We start from the raw sequence: 21,394 nt of genomic DNA, 5'->3' as shown, positions 1-21,394 counted from the left end.
ATGGCCACGGAGGTGAGGTCTCTGGACGAACAGCCACTGAGGTAAAGCCCTGAATTATCACCTGCAGACTGAGGAGTGGGGGCAGTGCAGGGCAGGTGGTGACCAGGGCCGCCCTGGGGAAACTCCACAGAGTGGGGCTCCAAGAGAGGCAGCCCCTCCTCGCCTTCCGAGGCCATCAGCCAGGAGCCCAGTGGGTCTTCAGCTAAGTGAACACAGGGTGCAGGCACCCCACCCCACGCCCCTGCCCCAGCTGCCACCAGACAGGGAGGAGACATTAACGAGAGACAGTGCACTGATCATTGGCATGTGGGGACTTCAGGAGGTGGCTTCTGGGGCAGAGGAAGCAGCTAACTGTGGCTTTCAGAGAAGGTTTGCTTTATTTCTTTAACTCTCCAATACCATAGAAGCAAATCAAGAATGGAACAGGAAACGCAGGGGCCCAGACACCAACGTCCTCGGAGGGTCCAAGGACATCCAGACTTGCTGAACATATCCAGGGTCCACCTACACACCTCCAGAGGGATTTTCTTCCGCCAGGGACACCTGGAGAAGGAAATGCAGACAACCATCAGGCAGGTGGGAGTGGCCCGCTTTGGATCCTTGCTGAACTGACCTTGACCTCTTCCTCTGGGGCAGAGAGGGCTCCTCCAGAAGTGGCAGGGTGCAGGGACCTGAGAGGCTGGCCTTGAGTCCAGTGAGAGCCTGTGGGAGGCTTCCCTGCAGTGTCACAGCCCTGACATGTGCCCATCAGCTCTGCGTCTCCTGGGAAGGGGCCCTAGTTGGGGGCAGGGGCTTGCCTGACTCCAGATCTTGTCCCTGGACGCTGGGTCTGGGCCAGGACTGTCCCTGAGGGCCTGGGGGAGGGTGACAGCCTGCAGCTGGCTTCTCTGGAGCTGCCAACAGTTTGGCTTGGGGAGAGGCCCTTGCTGGGGCCAGCCCCCCTGCCCTGGTGGTGTACATAAGGGGCCTGCGGCTCCATCCCAGCTGTCTGGAAAACTGGGTGGGTCTGAGGCTTCTCTTTCTGGTTTTAGATTTGACCTCTGGGAGAAAACTGGGGTCTTGAGAGATTTCCTCTGAGCTCTCTCAAATGGATCCTAGTTCCCTGCGGAGGCATCTTAGGAAGACAGAGGCTTCCCAGGCCTGGATTGCACCATTGGGAAAGGCTCTGGGGGAGCTAAGCTGGACGCCGCGGGTGGGGGGGAGAGGTTTGATTTCTGAGTGTCTGGGGAGCGGGCTCTAGGATGAGCTCCGAGCGCTGGGTTTGGGTGGGCCCTGCTGCCAGGAGGGGGCGCTGTTCATTTCTCTTTAAACACTCTCCTCCAGTCCAAAGGCTGAGCTGAACCTCGAGAAGAAGCCAAGGCCCTGGCCACAGAGCCTAGGGGACAGTGGGCCACAGAAAGAATCGGTGGTCCCAGGCATTGTGGATTTGGAGCTGACCCGAGAGAAGATGAGGAGCCCCAAGGCCATGCCCTCTGGCACCTACCGCTTTGGCCGGCTCAGCCACCACTCCTTCTTCTCCCGGCACCACCCCCACCCCCATCACGTGACCCACATCCCAGGTAGGGCCAGGTCAACTGGGTCTGGCTGGGGGTGGGGGATGACTGGGGAGACCACTGATTGACCCTGAGGACTGGAGAGGAAGTATTCAGTCCAGCCCACTTCCAGGCCCAGGCCCAGAGAGCAGGGGCCTGGCCAGTGACCAAGCCAGGATGAGTGAAGCACAGGTTCCAAAGGCAGACCTGGGGTCCCCCATACACAGGCCCTCGGCCACCCGCCTGCCCGTCACCAGTATGAACTAGAGGATGATGTTTCCGAGGTCCCGAGGATAAAACAGGCACAGGGGCTGCTGCCCTGGAGCTGGCACCTAGAAGGGAAAGGGTCGGAAGCAGGTCAGGGGCAAGTGCCATTTTTAAGAGGTGTCAGGCAAGACCAGGCCAATAACCAGACATGGAGTCAGGAACCAAAGGAGAGAAGTGTGTTCATCAGGGACAAGCATGCCCCAGGCGGAGGGATCAGCACACACAGAAGCCCCGAGGCCAGAACACCCTGGTTGTGCCAAGGGACAGCAAGGAGAAGTCCCCGCTGTGACCACAGCAGAGGAAGGACAGGGAGATGAAATGACATCAGAGGGCAGCAGGGCCAGATCAGCTGGGCCTTGCCGGCCACTGGGTTCACCATTAAGCCACCTCACTGCATCAGATGGCATCTCCGTACCGCTCAGTGTGCCGAAGTGAAGGAAGTGAGATATTTTTCTGGGCACCGTGGCATAAGCCTGCCCTCATCCCAGCCACTCAGGAGCTGAGGTGGGATGGTGGGTTGGAGGCCAGCCTCAGCAACTTGGCAAGACCTTGGCTCAAAATTTAAAAATAAAAAGGGCCAGGAGGTAGCTCAGTGGTAGCCCCCTGGGTTCAATCTCCAAGGCTGCAAAAAGTAGAAAAATAAACAAAGAAGTGAGGCCTGGGGAGGGTGGGGAGGAACTGGTGTGGGTCATGGGCAGGAGAGATGTGAAATGCCAGGTGGCGTTCAGACGACAGGTGGAGGTCGATCCAGGTGGAAGCTGATTGAAGTCAGAGGGAGGTGTAAGTGTGACAGCCATGAGAGGACAGCTGGTGTTTGAAGTCACAGTCACCCGGACTCTAGGGGGACAGGTTCTCCACCCGTGAGCCAACCCTCCCCATCTCCAGACTGATAGAAGGCAGAAGTTGTCTCCAGAGGGTCTCTCCATCTCTTTCCCTGTGGATCCATTGCCCTGCCACAGGAAGCCAGAAGGACCCCAGAACCCAAGTCCCATGAAGGATGGGATCTTGTCTCGCCTCTGCCCAACTCACTGCATGACCCTGAGCAGGTCTCCCCTGACCCCCACGGATTCTCAGTGTCCTGTGGCTGAGGTGGTTGTTGGTTCCGGGGGCTGCAGGGGCCCTCCTGCCTCTGACGACCTATGGAGCCAGAGCTCTCTCGGCCCCACAGCCTTTCTCTGGCCTCCTGGAGTTCCCAGGGTCCACTCAGACCCTCCATCCCACAACCTCTAACTCTTCACAGATTTCACGGGGAGGCCTGTCTGTATCGTCAGGAATAAGCTCTCTGCAAGCCCCTTGCCTCGTTCCTCAATCTTATCCCAGTGCCTGAAGGTGATACCCAGCATCTCTGTCCCCATTGGGGACCCACAGTCCAATCGGAACCCCCAGCTTTCTTATGGTGAGTACTTGGGCCACACCCTTCTCCTTGGGGGCTCCCGCCTGTCCCCCAGGGCTGCCTCACTTGGGTGGATGTCTGAGAAGGAAAGGGCCACTGCTCTTAGGTCAGCGGAGTCCATCAGGAGGACCCTGCTTCCCCCGACTTTCTTGGTGGGCCTCATCTCTGTATCCCCACCTCAGCCCCAGGTCCTAGTCCTCAGAGAGGCGCCCCTGCTTAGATTTGAGGTGGTTGACGAATAATAAAAAGCAGAAGACAAGTTGATACTGGCAAAGTCATGTGACTGACAGCTACAGACAGGAATGCCATTTAAAATATTTAGTATTTCAAATACGCACAGGCCCCGGCCAATCAGAGCCACCACCTGGGTGCTAGAGCAGCACTCTGCGGCTTCCCCCTGCCAAGCCCTCCCTCCTCTGCTACTTCGGGTGGGAGAGTCAGGTTAGTGGGGTGGGGGGGTCTGGGGAAAGGGCTGGCCAAGACAGGCTTGGAGGGCTGGCTGCAGAGCTTTATGCCCACCCCTCTCAGAGTTGCTTGGGGTCTTAATAACTGGCTCAGCAGACCTCCCGAATCTCAGTCCTGGCCTCAGGTTCCCCAGGAGTCACAGCTAGACAGACCACAGGTGTCTAGACGCAGTGGCCCAGTGTCTCCTGGACCTCCCAGCAATGCCGCAGGCAGGACAAGCAACATCAGTCCCCTGTAGAAGTGAAGCGACCACACACCTCCCCGCTGTGGGGCAATTCCTCATGCTCCTCCTCCAGGACCCCACCTCCCCTCTCCCTTGAGACTGGGCAGGGAAGCCTGGAAAGGAGTGGAGAACTCTTCTACCTAGAACTTCCCCACCCTCCCAGCCCTGGGGCCCACAGGGGAGGAGCAGGGGCCCAGGATCTTCTCCCCTCCTCTCAGAGGCCTGGAAGAAGGAGCTGAAGGAGCTGACTTCAAGGGTGGTCATGTTCACCAAGGAGACAGAGCAGAACCACAAAGAGGTGGGTGCGGAACAACAGTGCCAGGCTAGGGTGACAGGAAGTCGATCCGCGCCTTTGTACAGAAGTTCCTTCAGAGCACGGCTGGAGGCCCTGGGAGAAGGGGCCAGAACGCAGGCACTAGGAGGGGCGGGGTGTGAGGGTCAGAGGAGGGCGGGAACAGACCTCCTGGAGAAACCCAAGCAGGGCTCCCTGAGAAGTGGGCGTTTCCCAGGGAGGCCTTATGACGCTGGCAGCTGCAGGACCTCTAGACACCAGGAGCTGGAGGACAGGGAAGGAGTGGGCAGCGATCGGGGAGGAGGAGCCTGACTTTGAATGTGGGGAGCGCTTCACTTCCCAGCCTGGAGGGTCTGCCCTCACGAGGAGCAGAGAATCATGGGAAGGCCTCAGACCAGATGGGGTGACCTCGCGGGGACGTTTGATAAAATGGCAGAGACAATTCAAAGGCAGCTGAAGGTGGTCCGAGGACAGGCCTGGACTCTCTTGCAGCTGAGGCTGGCCCTGACCCTTGTCTTGGGCAACCAGAGTGGAAAGGCCGGGGCCTGGCTTCTGGTTCCTGCACTGAGCTCACTCACTCAGGGAAACTGAGCTGTCTGGGTCTCCGTTTCTTATCTTTAAAACAGGGAGATGGATACTACAAGACTTAGCTGAAATTTTAAGGGAAGGAGGCCCCAGGCCTTGTGCCCAGAGGCCTGACTGTCAGAGACATAAAGAGGGGCAAGCTGAGGGCCTGGCTGGAGGTATCTGAGCTATGAATGGAGGTGGGCAGCGGGTCCTTGATGCAGGGTGCTGTGTTCCAGTCTCTGATGGGCTGAGGGGAGGGGCAGCCATGAGGTCCAGCCTGAGAGGAAGAAGCAGAACCACTAGGGTGTCCCAGCTGCCAATCTTAAATACTGCGTTTCCGGGAAGAAAGGCTTTGCAAGGTTGAGCCCTGTGGTGAAGGGCTCACTGGGGCTGAGCCTGGGATACTCAAAGATGGGCCTCGGACAGGGTGGGCATGGCCTAGCTGGCATCCTGGGTCCCCAGCAATGCTGTGACACTGGGATTTGGGGAGGCAGGTAGCACCCAAGAAGTGTGAACTGGCCTCCTCATCTTGTCCCCTCTGTCCTCTCCCTACCCTGTCACTGGCTCCTGGAGTCTCTGGTCACTTTTGTCCCAGCAGAAAGAGGAGCCTTCGAGGGAGCAGGGAGCAAGGTACTCAGCGGAGACGGGTAGGCTCATCCCGGCTTCCGCCCAAGCTCTCAATCGCCATGGCTCCCAGCAGGGCCAGCGGAGCCACCTTTCCAGCAGAGATAGAGGAGTCCAGACCTCTGTCTTGCAGAACCAGGAGCTGCTGGTGAGCCCCACTCTGGGGGCAGAGACTGTCGAAGTCCCTGTCCCCAGGCTATCACTCTTCCAGACTGCTTTAGGGCATGGCCTGTCCTGGGAATGCCCACTCCAGCAACTGTCAGAAAAACCCCCACCCTGGGAGTCAGCAGCCTGGGCTCCAGGGCCCTCTGCCTCTAGAGGACCCTGTCCCGTTCTGTGTAAGTCCTTCCCTCTTCTGGGCCTTGGTTACATGATGCATCCAAACTGGGCGCAGGCGCACATTCCCACGGAAGGTGCCTTAGTCTGTTCATGAAGGCCGCTGCAGGGGTGGAGGACTGAGACCCCTGCAGGTGGAGGTCCTGCCTGGGACACTGGCAGATCACCCTGGAGGCTGAGTCTCGCAGCCGGCAGACCCCACTGAGAGGGGTTTAGCCTGCTCAGAGCCCCCTTCTCCACGCTCAAGTTTACCATCACAGCTGAGATGAGTCCTTGCCTCATCCAGGGGGTCAGCACGCTGCAGGTCCCTGGGACGCTGACCTATGTCTTCCAGGAAAGGTCAGACTGTAGCATCTTGTCACCTTTCTGCCACCAGTGTACTCAGGCAGGCCGGGCCTTTGGGGCCTTCTGACTATCTAGCACCGTGGACAGAGCAGACAGGGCCAAGGATCCCCATTCCACAGATGGGGGGAAGTGGCTACTGAGGCCTTGCCAGGTGGTGTTCTATGGCCCAGGTCCCCAAAGAAGGAGCAGCATAGCCCGTACTAGAACCAGCACTTTCTCCACCGCAGGGCGGCCCCACTGCGCCTGGAGTTAGGTTCTCAGGTCCTGTGGGGAGGGGGCACAGGGCAGGTAAGTTGGATGCAGAGCACGGAGAAGGGCCCAGGGGCAGATCAGGGTGGGTCACGCACAGGTGGGTCTTGAAGGGTGAGGGTGGGCACCCAAAAGCAGGCAGAGGCCTGGGGAGAGGTCCAGCCCATTTCCCATTCTGCCAAGGACAAGACAGACCTCTGGGTCTGAGAGGCCCCAGGAAGACTGCCCGCCAACTACTGAGGGAACCCACGTTTCCTAGGACTCCAGGGGCTCCATCTCCCTCCATGGGCCCAAACTCCAGTCCGCCATAGCCACTTCCACCGTAAACCGCTCGGCCGAGGAAGCACCTGGGTCTCATCGGAGGCCGAGGTGGAGCTTCTCCTGATGCTACCTGGCTGGCGAGCGCAGGGGAAAACGGGCCCCGAAGTGGCAAAGATGCCAGAGGCTGAGGATGCGGGGATGAGCCCTGGGTGCCCACTGACCGGCAGGAAGGAGTCCCACGCTGAGCAGCTTGCAGAACCAGCCTGCCCCGACCCTCAGGCTGCCCACCGCCAACTCCCCACCACTTTGATATCACCTTCAGGCACTGAGAGCTCCGGGGTGGGGTGGCCTCTGGGGTACCTGGGATTCCCAGGTAACAGACCCGGGCTTGTGGGACTCAGTGCGTCTCTGAGGAGGTGACTGGCCAGCTCTGCCTGTGCCTTCCCAGGGAGGGACCCCGGGGTACAGTCGGCCCAACGAGGCTCTGGGGATGAGGTGTCCAAGGAGCTGATGTGTGAGGCTCCCCTCCGCCAGACTCCCTGCCAGGGGTCTTGCTCTCTCCAGGCCTTGGAGTCCTTCCCTGTCCACGGAGGAGGTTAAGAATCTCCCTCCAGGGGACTAGGGGGTGACTCAGTGGTAGAGCACTTGCCTAGCATGTGTGAGGCCCTGGGTTTGGAAAAAAAGGAATCCGTGGTGTTGTGAGAGGAAGTCCTCCATAAGAGGCAGACAAAAACCTCTGGCTGGTTTGGGCTGGGGACCAGGTTAACCAAGCTTGTGGCTCTGGGAGCCCACGGCAGGGGGAGGAGCCCTTGGTGCCCCAAGTCCACACCTGCCCGCACTCCTGGCTAGGCCTGAGCCAGGCCCTCCTCCGCCTGCAGATCCTGGAGCTCCTTTGTCAGATCCTTCAGACGGATTCGCTGAGTGCCGTCCAGTACTGGCTGCTGTATGCCACCCCCACGGGTGAGGACCTGGCCACAGGGCCCCCTGCCTGAGTGGACACTGCCAAGGCCCCGCCCTTCTTCTCGGGCTCTGCAAGACTCAGATGTCCCTGAGCTCCCGCCCCAGGGCCTTCCCTCCACTTTTCTGCAGCTCCAAAGTAGCCTTCCCCTCCTCCCTGCGACACAGCAGGTTTCTGTGGCCACCTTGGAGCTGACCCCAGGGCTAAGCAAGGAGGGAAACATTCAAAGATCACACTTAGCAGACATAGTCCTTCACACATCACAGTGGGAAACACACACGTGCGCACACACACTTGCAAATGCAAGAACACTCGTGCACTCACAGGAGAGTACAAATACACTCCAGATACAGATTGGGACAGTGGACGGAGGGCGCCTCTCAGGGGGAAGGTGAGGACTGGGGAGAGCTGTGAGGCCGAGAAGACTTCCTGGGTGGGAGAGTGAAGGAGGAGGGAGAGAGGGACAGGAAGGAGGAGGAGGAGGACCCCCAGGGGAGGATGGTGGCCAAGGAGGAGGGTGGGCAGGATGGAGTGGGGATCGAGGCCCACATGGTGATGTGGCAGAGACAGACGTGGAAGGACTAAGTGCTTCCTAAGGCGGGAGAGGTGGGGGCCTCCTCTGCAGGGACCCGTGGGCAGAATGTAGGATGGTTACAGAAGGCTGCCCTTGACCTTGCCACTGGACACCCGACCAGGGACAGGAAGCGGCTGGGGCTGACTCTGCCCTGTGCTGTGCTTTCAGAGAAGGACCTTGCTCGGGCACTCCTGCGGAGGGCGGTGTCTCAGCTTCTCCCTCAGCCCTCAGCCTCTTCTCCAGCAGAAAGACTCTTGAACCAGCCTCAGCAAATTCAAGAAGCACCTCAAGAGAAGCCGCACTCACCCTCCAGGTGGGCCCCACACCTGCCCTTCTGTTCCCAGAACTGCTTCCTCAGGCTCAGCAGCTGGCCTCCGGGGTGAGGCCTGCAGGGCCCAGAGAGCTTGGCGTTGGCCAGCGCCTGGGCTGACGGTGACCATCCTGGAGCAAGAGGCCCTCCCCCAGGAGGGACCCTGCGGTTGTAGCCAGGCTGCCTGGAGGTCCAGTCAGCCTAGACTGCTGTGTGTGGGGAGGAATGGGTCCCAAGGCAGGGCGGGCAGGCTGAGTAAATGTTCAGAATTTTACTGGAGCAGCTGACTGGGTGTATTAATGTTGATGTGTATTGACTTGGGGCTGGCTTGGAAAGAGTAAGTTAATTGGAAGCTGCAAAGTTTGGGGTATCTAGGAGGTATTTAGGTGACCATTCTAGTCTAGAGCTCTGAATTCTGCTTGGGGGCAGTGACATACACTTCAGTCCCCAGTGGCTGGAGGAAAAAGGGATGAATCAGGAATTAGGGAAGGACCCAAAAGCAGGTGGCTGGAGTCTGCCTTCAGGGAGGCGACCAGCAAGGTGGAGGGCACATTTGCCTGAGGCTGCTGACATCTTACACATCTTGAGTTTAACAACAACCCACAGTGGCAGTATCTCCTCCATTTTACAAATGAGAAAATGGGCTTAGGAACATTTGAATAATGTGCCTGAAGTCACCTGGCTAGTCAGCAGAGGAGAGCTGGGATTCAGCCTCAGGCCTGCCTGACCATCAGCCCAGGAGCACCCAGATTCATCCAGGGAGCTTGTTAAAAAGGTAGTAGCTCAGCGGCAGCACGTTTGGCCTGCACCAAGGGCCAGATTCAATCTCCAGCTCTGTAGAAAAGAAAAGGGAAGATCCTTGGAGATCCAATACAGCAGCATGTGGGTGAAGGAAGAAGGCTGTATTTGAATGAAAAAAAAATTGTTGTTCTTTTTAGATACAAGACAGTAGAGTGTATTTTGATGTACCATACATACATGGAGCATAACTTCCCATTCTTGGGGTTGTACATGATGTGGAGATTCACTGGTTTGTATTCATACATGAGCAAAGGAAATTGATGTCTGATTCATTCTACTGTCTTTCCCATTCCCCTTCCCTTCATTTCCCTTTGTCTAATCCAATGAACTCCTAGTCTTCCCTCCCTCCATCCCTTACTGTGAATCAGCACCTGCACATCAGAGAGAACATTCGGCCTTTGGTTTTTTGGGATTGGCTTATTTTACTTAGCATGATAATCTCCAGTTCCATCCATTTGCTGGCAAGTGCCATAATTTCATTCTTTTTTAAGGCTGAGTAATATTTTGTTATATATATATGCCACAATTTCTTTATCCATTCATCTGTTGAAGGGCATCTAGTTTGGTTCCATAGCTTAGCTATTGTGAATTGAGCTGCTCAGGTAAAGAGTGAGGTGGCTGTGTCCCTGTAGTATGCTGTTTTATGTCAAGGAGTAGCATAAGTGGGTCAAATGGTGGTTCCATTCCTAGTTTTCTGAGGAATGCGAGGCTGTATTTTTAATAATCACCCAAGTATTTTTGGCAGAGTCTAGGAACACTAATGGCATTTGAATGAGCAAATCAAAGGATGGGGAAAGGCCATCTCAGGGAGTGGGAGGAGCCCGGGTGATGGCATGGATGTCAAGAATGCATGCACTTCCGGGAATGCACCAATTTCCCGGGAGGTGAAGCTTGGGATGGCTGGAGCCCGGGTTTGTGGGCTTGGGCAGGAGACAGCGCTAGAGAGAGGGCTGAGGCTTGTCGCGGGCCTGGGTTTTGTCACTGGCCCTGAACTTGGTTTGCTTTGCCTTGTGGAGCGTCCAAGGGAGGAACACCACAGTGAGAAAGGGAGGCCCACTGTGACCTTGACTGAGCGACCCCTATGAATGGCTGTTTCACCCTCTCTCTGCCCTTCCTGGAGTCACAGTGGGGAAATGACAGTCTGCCCAAGAGGTTGGGACTGCGTAAAGAGCCACGTGAAACAGGGAGCTCTCCGCAGGCTCGGAGCTCAGGAGGGAGCTCTGTTCCTCACTCCAACGGAAGGCTGTGTTCTCCTGTCCGCCAGGAGGACGCCAGGGGCTGAGCCAGGGGCCACCTGCTGTGGCACCATCCCACAACTTCAGGGATAGGAGGGCATGGTTCCCAGTGGCCACAGCAGGCATGGGATGGCATCACCTGAGTCCTGCTTGGGGGAGGCAGGCAGGCCGCCTGGGCCCAGCCACGGACAGTCCACTTCCAGCCCTCCAGGAGACGCGGTTTCCCTCTCTCAGGAGCACGCGGCTCAGTGCACCTGTGTCCCCCACCTCCCCGCCACTCACCCCCTCTGGGGCCTGGCCTCCCTAGCCTCTCCTTTGTTTATGTTTATAGTCAATTTCTGAAGACAATGAGAACATCTCGGGTACTGAAAACCGGAAACCCAGGTAAGATTCCATGCAGCCAGGCGTTCTGGGGGCCACTGAGGCCGAGTCTGGCTGGATTCCTCAGGGCAGTCAGGGCAGCGTGGAGACAGGTCCCTGCCCAGGAAGCTGCTCATTTCACCCATTCATTTAATATATATTTATTGAGCACCTACTATGTGCTGGGCTCTGGGGAGCCACTGGGGAAGAATTCCTGCACCCTGGGCTTGCACCTTAGGATTACAGACACCTGAGGAGGTGCTCGCTGTAGGGTGGATGCAGTGGGTGGGGGGACTGGGGATGGGAGGATTCCCTGAGCTGCACCACAGGCAGGACCCAGCCCTGCTCAGCTCCACGAAGAGCCGCTAGCAGAACCCACCCCTGACCCGGTGCATTGTGGGGGGAACAAGCAGGCCAGGGTTGCTGGGGCCTATGGATGGGTGACAGTGGCAAGAGGTAATAGGACCCAGGCAGGCAGGGCTGTCCTGTCAGACAACAGGTGTGTGGTGTCACAAAGAGGGCATGGAGTGCTCTGGAGGGTTATAGACAGGGTGGGGTGTGTCCCTCTGACTGCCTTGAGGGGGGTGGACCGTGGTAGAAAAGAGGGGATGAGAGAAATAAGGGCGCAGGGGCTGCCACACCATCCTGGTGCCTGAGACCAGGGGAGGGGATGGTTGGGCTAGAGGAGAGACGGGGGAACACTCAACCTCCATGTACCTTGGGTGGCCTTGAGTGCCTGGAATAGTGTGGCATACAGCAAGCACTTCATGGACAATGTTACCTGGATGTTGAAAGAAGAGAGGGAGATGGCGAGGCTTAGAGTCCCAGGTCCCAGCACAGCCAAGAGCGGAGGCTGGGCCTGACCCCGGCCTCCCTCCCTACACGTGCTCCTGCATTCAACTGAGGCCCTTTCCAGAAGAGGGGTCTGCCCTGGACTCTCGGGCAGCTGCTCGGGAGGTCCGGCCCCTCCACGTTTTCTCCTGCTGCTCTCTCTCCCCGTCCCCCAGATTATGTGGGAAAAGCCCAAGTCCTCCGGGTGTACTCGTGAGAGGACACAGAGGAGAAGGCGCCCCGGCCGAAGGCAGAGCGCAGAGGGGCCTCCAGCTGAGTCAGAAGACCCTGTCTTTCCGGTTCAAGCGCAGCCCCCCAAGTTCAGACCCTATACCTCAACAGCAGCCCCGGCTTTCCTACCATAAAAAGTCTACTAAATAAAACCCTGGCCTCCCTGCCAGAGGGCAGTGCACTCCCCTCGCCGCAGCGGCTCTGTGCTGGGGGGTTGGTTCAGAGGGGGGAGGGCTGTGCTGAATCCCCCTCCCACCAAGAGCCCAGGTACCGCTGCTGCCTCCGTGGGGCTCACCTGGTACTTCTGTCTGAAGACCTGAAGGGCAGAGACCTGGGGTGGCCTGAGGAAGGTGCTCTGTCCTGCCTGGGGCCAGCGCACACAGTGCTGTGGGTGCTTAGCCCAGAGGTCAGGGAACCTACAGACCCCCTGAGAACGGCCATGACCATTGTTGAGTTGCTACCATGTCCCGGGCACAAAGGCAGCGATAGGATGGCTGATCTGACCGTGTGAGCTGTCCTACCTAGTTCATATGCAATGCTGTATTTGATTCCCCCCAAGCCCCACGAGGCAGAATATTGATATCATTGCTCCATTTTGCAGATGAATAAACTGAGGCTAGGACCCTAGAAGTCGGGCTCTAGAATCCCAGTTCAGAACCCCTGCCCTCTACTGTTACACACCACCACTGTCACCAAAGCCATGGTCACACTCCCGAAGAGCATGAGCATTCACTAAAGGGCAGTTGGCAAAATCGAGGAGGAAAGGGACACTATATAAATGTCACCCAGGTGGTAGCTGAGATGTCTCTACCTTTTGAGGTCTGGAGACGCCGGAAGTGTCTGCAAATTCCCTGGAAAGCCGGGGTGGGTGGGTAAGGAGGGTCATGGTCCCCTGTGGCTCTGAACTCCTGCTCCTCACTAGTTCCTGGGCCAAGTTCATGTGCTCGTGGTGACTTCCAAGCCGCTGTGCTGCTCCTCCGCAGGCTCAGGGGAAAGCTGCAGCCACCCCCACCCCCAGCCTTCCCAAATACCCCACAGGACTTCCTGTGCAGTGGGCTTCGATCAGGATCAGCAGGTGGAAGGGGATTTGCAGTGATTCTGGCAAACAGCTTCACATGCACCGTCCAACACTGTGAATCTGCCAGTCACTGACACTGCGGACGGAGTTCAGGGGCAAGTTACCAAGGCTGGCCTTGAACCAGCTAACCGCCTTTTCTTGAAGTCCTGGGTCACTCTTACTATGCCCTTGTCACCTCCCTGGCTTTTTCCTCCACCCCTGCCACAAGTTTGTCCCCAGAAAGCCCACATTTTCCTTCCAGTTTAAAAAAATTGTAATATAGGTATTCCATGATGTGTGTGTGTGTGCGTGAGAAGACACACATTTTCGATTGTCAAGTATTTACCTAGGAGTAGATTACTGGGCCATATGATAACTCTACTTTTAACTTTTTGAGAAACTTCCAGACCGTTTTCCAAAGTGACTACACCATTTTAATCCCCATCAGCAGGCATGAGTTTTGGATCTACATGCTGCCAATACCTGTCATTATCTAGCTTTCAAATTACAACTGTCCTTGTGAGCACAGAGTGGAGTATTGTTGTTCTGATCTGCATTCCCCTGATGGTTAAGGAGGTTGACCTGGTTGATGATGCTGAGCTGGCGCACGCCTGCAATCCCAGCAACTTGGGAGGCTGAGGCAGGAGGATTGCAAGTTCAAAGCCAGCCTGAGCAACTCACTGAGACCCTGTCTCTAAATAAAATACAAAATCGGGCTGGGGATGTGGCTCAGTGGTCAAGGGCCCTTGATTTTAATCCCTGGTATCCCGGCCCTCCCCGCCCCCCCTCACCCCAAAAAAAAGAAAGAAAAAAAAAGGGCTGGGGATGTGACTTAGTGGTGAAGTACCCCTGGGTGAAATACCTGGTAGTAATAATAATGATGATGATGTTGAGCTTCTTTCCGTGAACTTTAGTGGCCATTTGTGATCTGCTTTGGAGAAATAGCTATTAAGATATAATAAATAGTGTTTTTATAAATAAAACTCCTGTGGGGCCCATGAGGATGCTCCATTTTGCTGGGACTTTCTAGCCCTCGTCGGACGTGTTGGTACGAGGACCTGGTGTTTTGATTGCTTTGAGCTCCAGCCTGCTAAGGTCAATAATGGGAGATTATTAATAAGGGTAATTACTGCCTACGTACCTTCTTCCTGCCAGCTGGGGCGAAGAAAATAGTGCACATGAGCAGTTTCTCTATCACCATCTGAGAGGCTCTTTGTCCCTAGAGGGAGAGGAGTGGCAGGGGTCCTGGGGCCCATCTCTTCCCTGAGCTCCCCAAACCCACCACTCTTTTGCCACCAAACCACAAGGGTCTGCCGACTTCTCTCCCCACATTTCTTTGGGGAATCAGTCTCCAGGGCACCCTGGAGCCCCTGCCCCACTGGGTCTCAGCCGTTCCTTCTCCTTGACTCTTTACACAGCAGGTGCTGTGTTTCCACCTAAGCAATGGGAGCCTTGCTCTGTGTCTGGGTCAATCCCACAGGCGAAAGGCAGTGAAATCCCCCAGAGACGCTATGGCCACGATTGCGCTCTCATCATCACTGCCTGGATTGGGAAGGAGTGAAAATCTGAACAGGACCGGAAGCACGGAAATCAACCCAGACCAGGAAAACACAACAGCAGCCCTGCCATTCCCCAAGCTGGGGACAGACAGGAAGGGACACGGCCAGCTGCAAAGCTAACAGGAAATGTGGTCCCTCCTGGCAGCTGTAGAATGCCATAATCACCCTCTCTCCGAGCAACTATTGGTCTTGCCAGTGCGGCCCCCAGAGCCACCGTGACTATCTCCAGGCATTCCTGTGGCTCCCCAGTGGCTTGGCCACCTTTGTGGTTCCCAACCCCTAGATAATCCCCACAGCTCTGACTCTCCCTCCCAGGCCATCCAACCCGGAGCCGACCCTGCCTCCCTGGGAACCTCTGCAGCCTGCCTCAACGGACCCTGGAAGACACACTCCCGCCTCCCTCTTGGCCATCCGGCATGTCAACACATTAGACTTGAACTCCAGGCCCTTGGCTGATTGAACTTTAATAGTTGGTATATGGCCTCTGTGGAGCCCCTGCTCTCTTTGGCCGCCGGTGCATTTTGTCCATCCAGCTAAGATTTGATTGCTGTCAGATCATGAACCCAGGGTTGCGATTGCTTAGGCTTGTCTTCCTGCAGCAGGAAGCAGGACAAAAATCATGCCTGTTGCTGGGTGCGGTGGCGCACACCTGTGATCCCAGCGGCTCAGGAGGCTGAGGCAGGAGGATTGTGAGTTCAAAGCCAGCCCCAGCAAAAAGCCAGGCACTATGCAACTCAGTGAGACCCTGTCTCTAAATAAAATGCAAAATAGGGCTGGGGGTGTGGCTCAGTGGTTGAGTCCCTGGCACCTCCCCCCCCACCCCCCCACCCCCCAAAAGAAAAATATCGCACCTGTGAGCTCCTTTCCCAATCTGGTCATTTCCATGATAGGGGTGGACCACTAAAAATGCTGGCATTTGACAGTTTTGTTGCCCACACAGGATTGTAGACAATCGTCCAGCCCTGACATTGAACAGCATTTGGGTAAAGGGCTGATGATCAGCGTACACTGCAGAGCCATTCCCAAAACCCTGCCAGGGATGGAGGTCACCTCACCCTGCCTCTGAATTGCCTCCCGTTTGTCTCTGAGCAAGTATCTTCTCTCTCTGGGCCTCAGTCTGCCACTCAGCTATGCCCCTTCTTAATAGGTGGAAAATCTGTGATTCTAAATTCAAACTACAGAATCATGTGGGGTTCCCAGAAGATTTGTTTCATGCTTTCTATGTTCCCGACATGAGGCTTAGCGTTGTATACAAATTTTCCCACTTAGTCCTCATAACAAAGAGATTAAATGTTGTTTATTATTGTTATAGTTTAGTCTGACACATCCTCAAAGGCTTGATCCACAGGGCACCAGTGTTCCTAGGTGGAAAGTCAACCTTTGTACTTTGCTGGAAAGCGACTGGATCGTGAGGGCTCTGAGCAACCAATGGGAGGTGTGGAAACCTAAGAGGTGGAACCTCGTTGGAGGGAGAGATCTTTGGGAGTGTGTCCTTGGGCAATCATCAAGAATACAGGAAACAATAAATGTTGGCAAGGATGTGGGGGGAAAGGTACACTCTTACATTGCTGGTGGGACTGCAAATTGGTGCAACCACTCTGGAAAGCAGTATGGAGATTCCTCAGAAAACTGGGAATGGAACCACCATTTGACCCAGCTATCCCACTCCTTGGTTTATACCCAAAGGACTTAAAATCAGCATACTACGTGACGCAGCCACATCAATGTTTATAGCAGCTCAATTCACAATAGCTAGACTATGGAACCAACCTTGGTGTCCCTCAATAGGTAAATGGATAAAGAAAATGTGGTACACATACTCAGCTTTAAAGAAGAGTGAAATTATGACATTTGCCAGTAAACGGTTGGAGTTGGAGAATATCATGCTAAGCGAAATAAGCCAATCCCACAAAACCAAAGGCCAAATGTTTTATTTAATATGCAGATGCTGATTCACAATAAGGTGGGGGCACTAGGGAAGAATAGTGTTACCTTAGATTAGGTAGAGGGACATGATGGGAGGGAAGAGGAGGGGATGTGGGGATAGGAAAGATAGTAGAATGACACAGACATTATTACTGTATGTACACATGTGACTGCATGACCAATATGATTCTGCAACCTGTACACTCAGAAAATGAGAAATTATATCCCATCTACGTATGATTCATCAAAGTGCATAAATGCATTCTACTGTCATGTATGACTAATCAAAACAAAAAGTTAATAAAAAAAAAAAAGAAGAAAATCAGTAGCTGGGTCTTCCAACGAAGCCCCAGAAACACTGGGTCCTTGCTCCTCAAGGCATCAGCCGAGGTGGACCCCACAGTCCCCATCCTCATTTACAAGGTCACTGGTGTTGGAGAGCCTTGCTGGCCGACCTGCCCTTCCCAGCAGGCCCCGGTGTGCCTAGCCCCTTGCACCCGTTCCCTGACGGCTGCCCTCATGCACCCTGGCCTCCAGGCCCCACCGAGGCAGCTCAAGTGCTTCCCACCTTGTCCCACCTGGACCCATGGCCCAGGGAGCCTCCAGTCAATCACCGTTTTATAGAAGCAGCTGGGCCCCGGCCAGGGGAAGGGTTTTGCCCGCACTCACAGCAGGGTGATCTGTGAACTGATTTATTGCGTTGTAAGTCACAGGAAATGAGCAGGGGAACAATTCAGCCACAGCAAAAAGTGTCTGGTGACGGCTTAGCTTTTGTCTAGTGGCCAGTGCTGCAGTTCCTTGGCCAAGGGGAAGGAGGGCAGACCCCATGGCTCCAGAGCCAGGCTCGGCCACTCCCTCTTTTCTTGGAGCTGTTTCCAGCCAGAACATTAGATTTGGCACTGTCTTCTGTCCTGGGAGCCTCAGGTCTTGTTGTTTTTGCAAACACTGTCACTTCCTAGGTAGCCGGGGCTGTCCTACGTATGGAGTTCCAGGTCTGTATTTTGTCAGCTGTGTGGTCTCTCCCCAGCTGACAATATGGAGATTAGCTCTACGCTCTTCTGGCTGTGTGACTTTAGATAAGTGACCCAATCTCTCTGAGCCTCAGTTTCTTCATCTGGGAAATGGGGACAATAAGAATACCAACTTCGAGGGTTATGGTAAGAATCTAGTGAAACATTAGGTCAAGGGCATAATATAGTGCCAGGCACAAGTCTCGGCTGAATATAACATCAGCATGTATTCCCCAGTGCTGGAAATAATCTAGAACAAAAGCCACGTTACTAGTACCACCACCTTCCTGACAACTTGTTATACAGGGGACAGGGAACGTTTACAAAGGCTGTCACAGCCACCTCCACGGAGCCTTCACGGCTGGCGATCAGGCCAGAGGTGGTTGTCCCCCATCTTGCAGATTTGGAGGCAGCCACGGCCTCCCTCCCAGACCGTGCTCCACCTCCTGCATCCTGCCCAACACGTGGGGGAGCTCAGCTGATGCTGAGGATTCAGAAAGCCCTGGAATGTCCCCGGCTCCTGGGGACATGGTCATGAATGCCAGTTCTTGCCATGCAGATGGCAAATTCACAAGGTTCTGGAAATAGCATCTGTTCGGGTGCCCAGGTCTTCTTCTGTAGGTGTTTTGAGAGAAGATAAAAATAAAACTTTTCCATGTTTGGGGTTATTGCACCATTGGAGAGACTACAACCTGAACAACAATTTGTAGGAGGCAGTTTGGAAACGCATGTGGAGTAATTCTGAGATGAATTTTTGGTGCATTCTGCACCCCAGTGAACTTTCCTTAGGTGTGATAAAAGTTTTCCCTACCCCACTATTTATGATACCAAAATTGAGACATAACCAAAATTGACAGTGCTAGGGGATTGGGTTAAATAAATGATCACTTAGCCATAGGGTAAGGTACTGTGTGGTCATTAGAATTGCAGATGCAGCTCCACGTGTTTCAGGGTGGAAATGTGTCCTTATATTGCTGTGCAGTGGTGCGGGGAGGGGACAAGTTGCTGATGGCCTTAATAGCTGGCTGGTGTCTGTGTGTGTGTGTGTGAACATACACCTAAGCACATGTATCTAGAAGGGTGATCAAATTGTTAATGTGGCTTTTGCTAGATTAAAAAAATTGATTTTTTTTATCATCAAGTTTTAAATTTTGTCAATAATAAACATATAATTTTTTTCCTGGGCCTTTGTTGTTGTTTTGGTACCAGAGATTGAACCCAGGGATGCTTAACCACTGAGCCACATCTCTAGTTCTTTAAAAATGTTTTTTTGTTTTGAGACAGGGGCTCGCTAAGTTGCTTAGGACCTTGCTCAGATGCTGAGGCTGGTTTTGAACTTACAATCCTCCTGCCTCAGCCTCCAGAGCTGCTGGGATTATGGGTATATGTCGCCACCACATTCAGCCACAAATATGTAATTTTTTCATAATTTTTTTAAAAGAGAGAAGAAAGTGGGGGGCAGGCCCGGGAGATATCAACTTAGTGACAGCTGGGTGCCCAGGCACTGACCAGCTATGTTCTTACCTGTCCTTTCTCTTCCTCATCCCTCCACCCTGGGTGTCCCCACCTTTGCCCAAGCCTCAGGCACCTGAAACCAGGCAGGGAGTAGGGGCTTCTAAGAAGAGCCCACAGAGTTCCAGGTCAGGTGACGCAGACTCTGTGCTGTCCCCGCTCCCCCTGCCACCTTAGCATTTTACAAAGAAAGCTCAGAGGTCCACCAAACCCCGTGGTTTGCAGAAAGAAAGAGTCCAGAGGCCAAACTGCCCCATGGAGACCAGGCTGCTCCCCAGGAACAGGACAAGGCTCAGCGGCCCATCTTCTCCCACTGGAGGAATGGGAAGGCGAGTCCTTGCCAGGCTCCAGCCCTTCCCATTCTCTCCCACCAAGAGCCCGCAGGGCTTGTTAGGGAGACCCAAATGAAGTCACAGGTCGAAGTCCCAAAGAAGCCTGCTGGACAAAGACAGCCTTAGTGGAAGCCCGGGTAAGGGAGGCCTATCCTGCACCTCGATCCCCTGGGGAAGCGTTGCATCCTAACAACGGCAGGGCTGCTGACTTGTGAACACGGTCGACTGTGATGTAGACAATCACACTCTTCAGTGCAGCGTTCCCTGTGATGCTGCAGAGATTGGGGTATACCAGTGTCTGCTGTTCGTGGTGCTCCTGGAAATGGATATTGCTTTTTAAACTTTCCCTCTGAAACTTGGTCAGGGTCTCAAGAAGGCCAGGGCTGTCCCGGGCCTCCTGTCCTGACTTACATTTTTCTTAGGCACATCCAGTGCAGGCCTGCAGAGGAGAGCCACGGTTGGGCACAGACTCCTCTCCTGGCGGGGGCTGCCAATGTCTCTAAAGGACACATTCACTATTAAACCTCTATCAACATTTCAGGTGAAATTTCTTACCTGCTCTTAAGGCAGGTAAGAAACACCGTAATAGCGTGAAGACCTCTTAAGGCAGGGCAACGCTGCCCGTGTCCTTGTCACCCTCTGGAATTCAGTTGGCTTGCTTGCTTGATAACCTCAGTTCTGAGGGACTCAAAGAGAACTTTGGAGGTTATCACGTTTTGTTCATTATCAAGGTAGAGTGAGGAGTGAGGGTTTGTTTGTTTGTTTTTCTCAGTGCTGGGGGTGGACACAGAGGTCCTTGTGCATGCTAGGTCCACGTTCAGCCATTGAGCCACACCCCCTGCCTCAGGCAGGGTGTAGGTGACCTGCCATCAGGGTCCCAAGGCCCAAGCTGCCTGCCCAACACCTTGGAGCTGCAGGGAGAGGACACACAGGCTGAGTTCAGGGGCTCTGGGACCAGCTCCCCTATCCCCAAGGTGATTGGACCCGTAATCCCCATTTGGGAAAAACCCAATGATCCATCCCACCCCAGGAGGCATCCACGACACCATCATAGCCTGCATTTGCTGTCGCTCTATCTTTGCCTTGCCACAGAGAGGCAAAGGCAAATAAATGCTTTCATTCTTCTCTTTTGGATGAACAGAGGGGCCCCGGGCCCTCCAAATGCTAGAGTACTGAAGTTCCCAGGCAATGTCTCCTCCCCATACCGGGCTCCATGGGCCCTGGAGCTCCATGGCGGCTCCTCAGGATGGCTTCTAGAACCTTCTTCCTCCACGCCCATGTTGCAGCTCTGCTTCTAGATGTTAAGCTTCCGCCGCAGATGCTGATTAGTGAGGGTTTTCAGTGCTCTAAAATTTAAATTTCTGACCCACCACCCCTGCTCCTTGTCCCTACAACAGCAATGATCAGTGGTCACTGCCCAGAGGACTATGGGAAAAAAGGATTCTTAGGGCAATCTGGCTCGGGAGGGAAGAGCGCAGTGATGGATTGGCAATGTCTGCCTTGGGCACAGGTTGGGGAGACACATCAGCATAGGGTTTCCATGTGTTGTCCCTGCCCATGCAATGGACCAGCACTGCTGTTAGAGCTGGGCTACGGGGGCACTTAGAAGGCCCCCATCTGCCCATACGACCTCTTATGGCAGAAATTATACTGGGCCAAGGGACACTGCCATCCAGGGCCCATGTTCTCCGTCTTAGCAGGCCCACAGAATTTCCTGCCTCAGCCATCTTGAATCAGCCTCAGGGTCCTATGCCAGCACCTTCCAATGTTAGTCCCCTTGGGATGTGACTGGGTCACCACATGCGTTCTCTGAGGCCCATGTGACCACCATTTGCAAACAGGTAGCTCTCAAGGAGGGGCTGTCTGCTGAAAGATGTAAATGGCACTTGGCCATGAGGACTGGGTTGTCCACACACACGTTCAGTCCTTGGAGGTGGGAAGAGAAGGGGCATGTGCTCTGGGCGCAAGGGTCTCTGTACTCTTTGGGTCAAGAGTTAGGGTGAAGTGTTAGGAAAGGAGCTGTGTATGTGCAGCAAAACAGTGTGGTGATTGATTAGTGATGTCTGACACGGGCAGGGCGGGTGAGGTGGGATGGGCACTTTAAAATCGCATAGCAGGCTCCCAATCAGCCCTCCTTGTCCAAT

At 54.8% G+C, this 21,394-nt stretch overlaps 1 protein-coding gene across 1 annotated transcript; it reads left to right on the top strand.

Moving 5' to 3' along the window:
• On the top strand, positions 1 to 11,840 carry Tbata (thymus, brain and testes associated). Its single transcript, XM_077105356.1, has 9 exons — positions 1 to 41; positions 1,324 to 1,559; positions 3,040 to 3,195; positions 4,099 to 4,178; positions 5,335 to 5,511; positions 7,433 to 7,514; positions 8,255 to 8,399; positions 10,764 to 10,816; positions 11,800 to 11,840. The coding sequence occupies exons 1-9, from the start codon at positions 1 to 3 to the stop codon at positions 11,838 to 11,840; spliced, it is 1,011 nt and encodes a 336-aa protein (XP_076961471.1).
• The last annotated feature ends 9,554 nt before the right edge of the window (positions 11,841 to 21,394 follow it).

This window comes from Callospermophilus lateralis, chromosome 15, assembly GCF_048772815.1.
Source record: "Callospermophilus lateralis isolate mCalLat2 chromosome 15, mCalLat2.hap1, whole genome shotgun sequence".
In the NCBI taxonomy this organism is placed as follows: domain Eukaryota; kingdom Metazoa; phylum Chordata; class Mammalia; order Rodentia; family Sciuridae; genus Callospermophilus; species Callospermophilus lateralis.
Note: the sequence above shows the minus strand (reverse complement) of the source record. Positions and strands in the feature narration are given on the sequence as shown.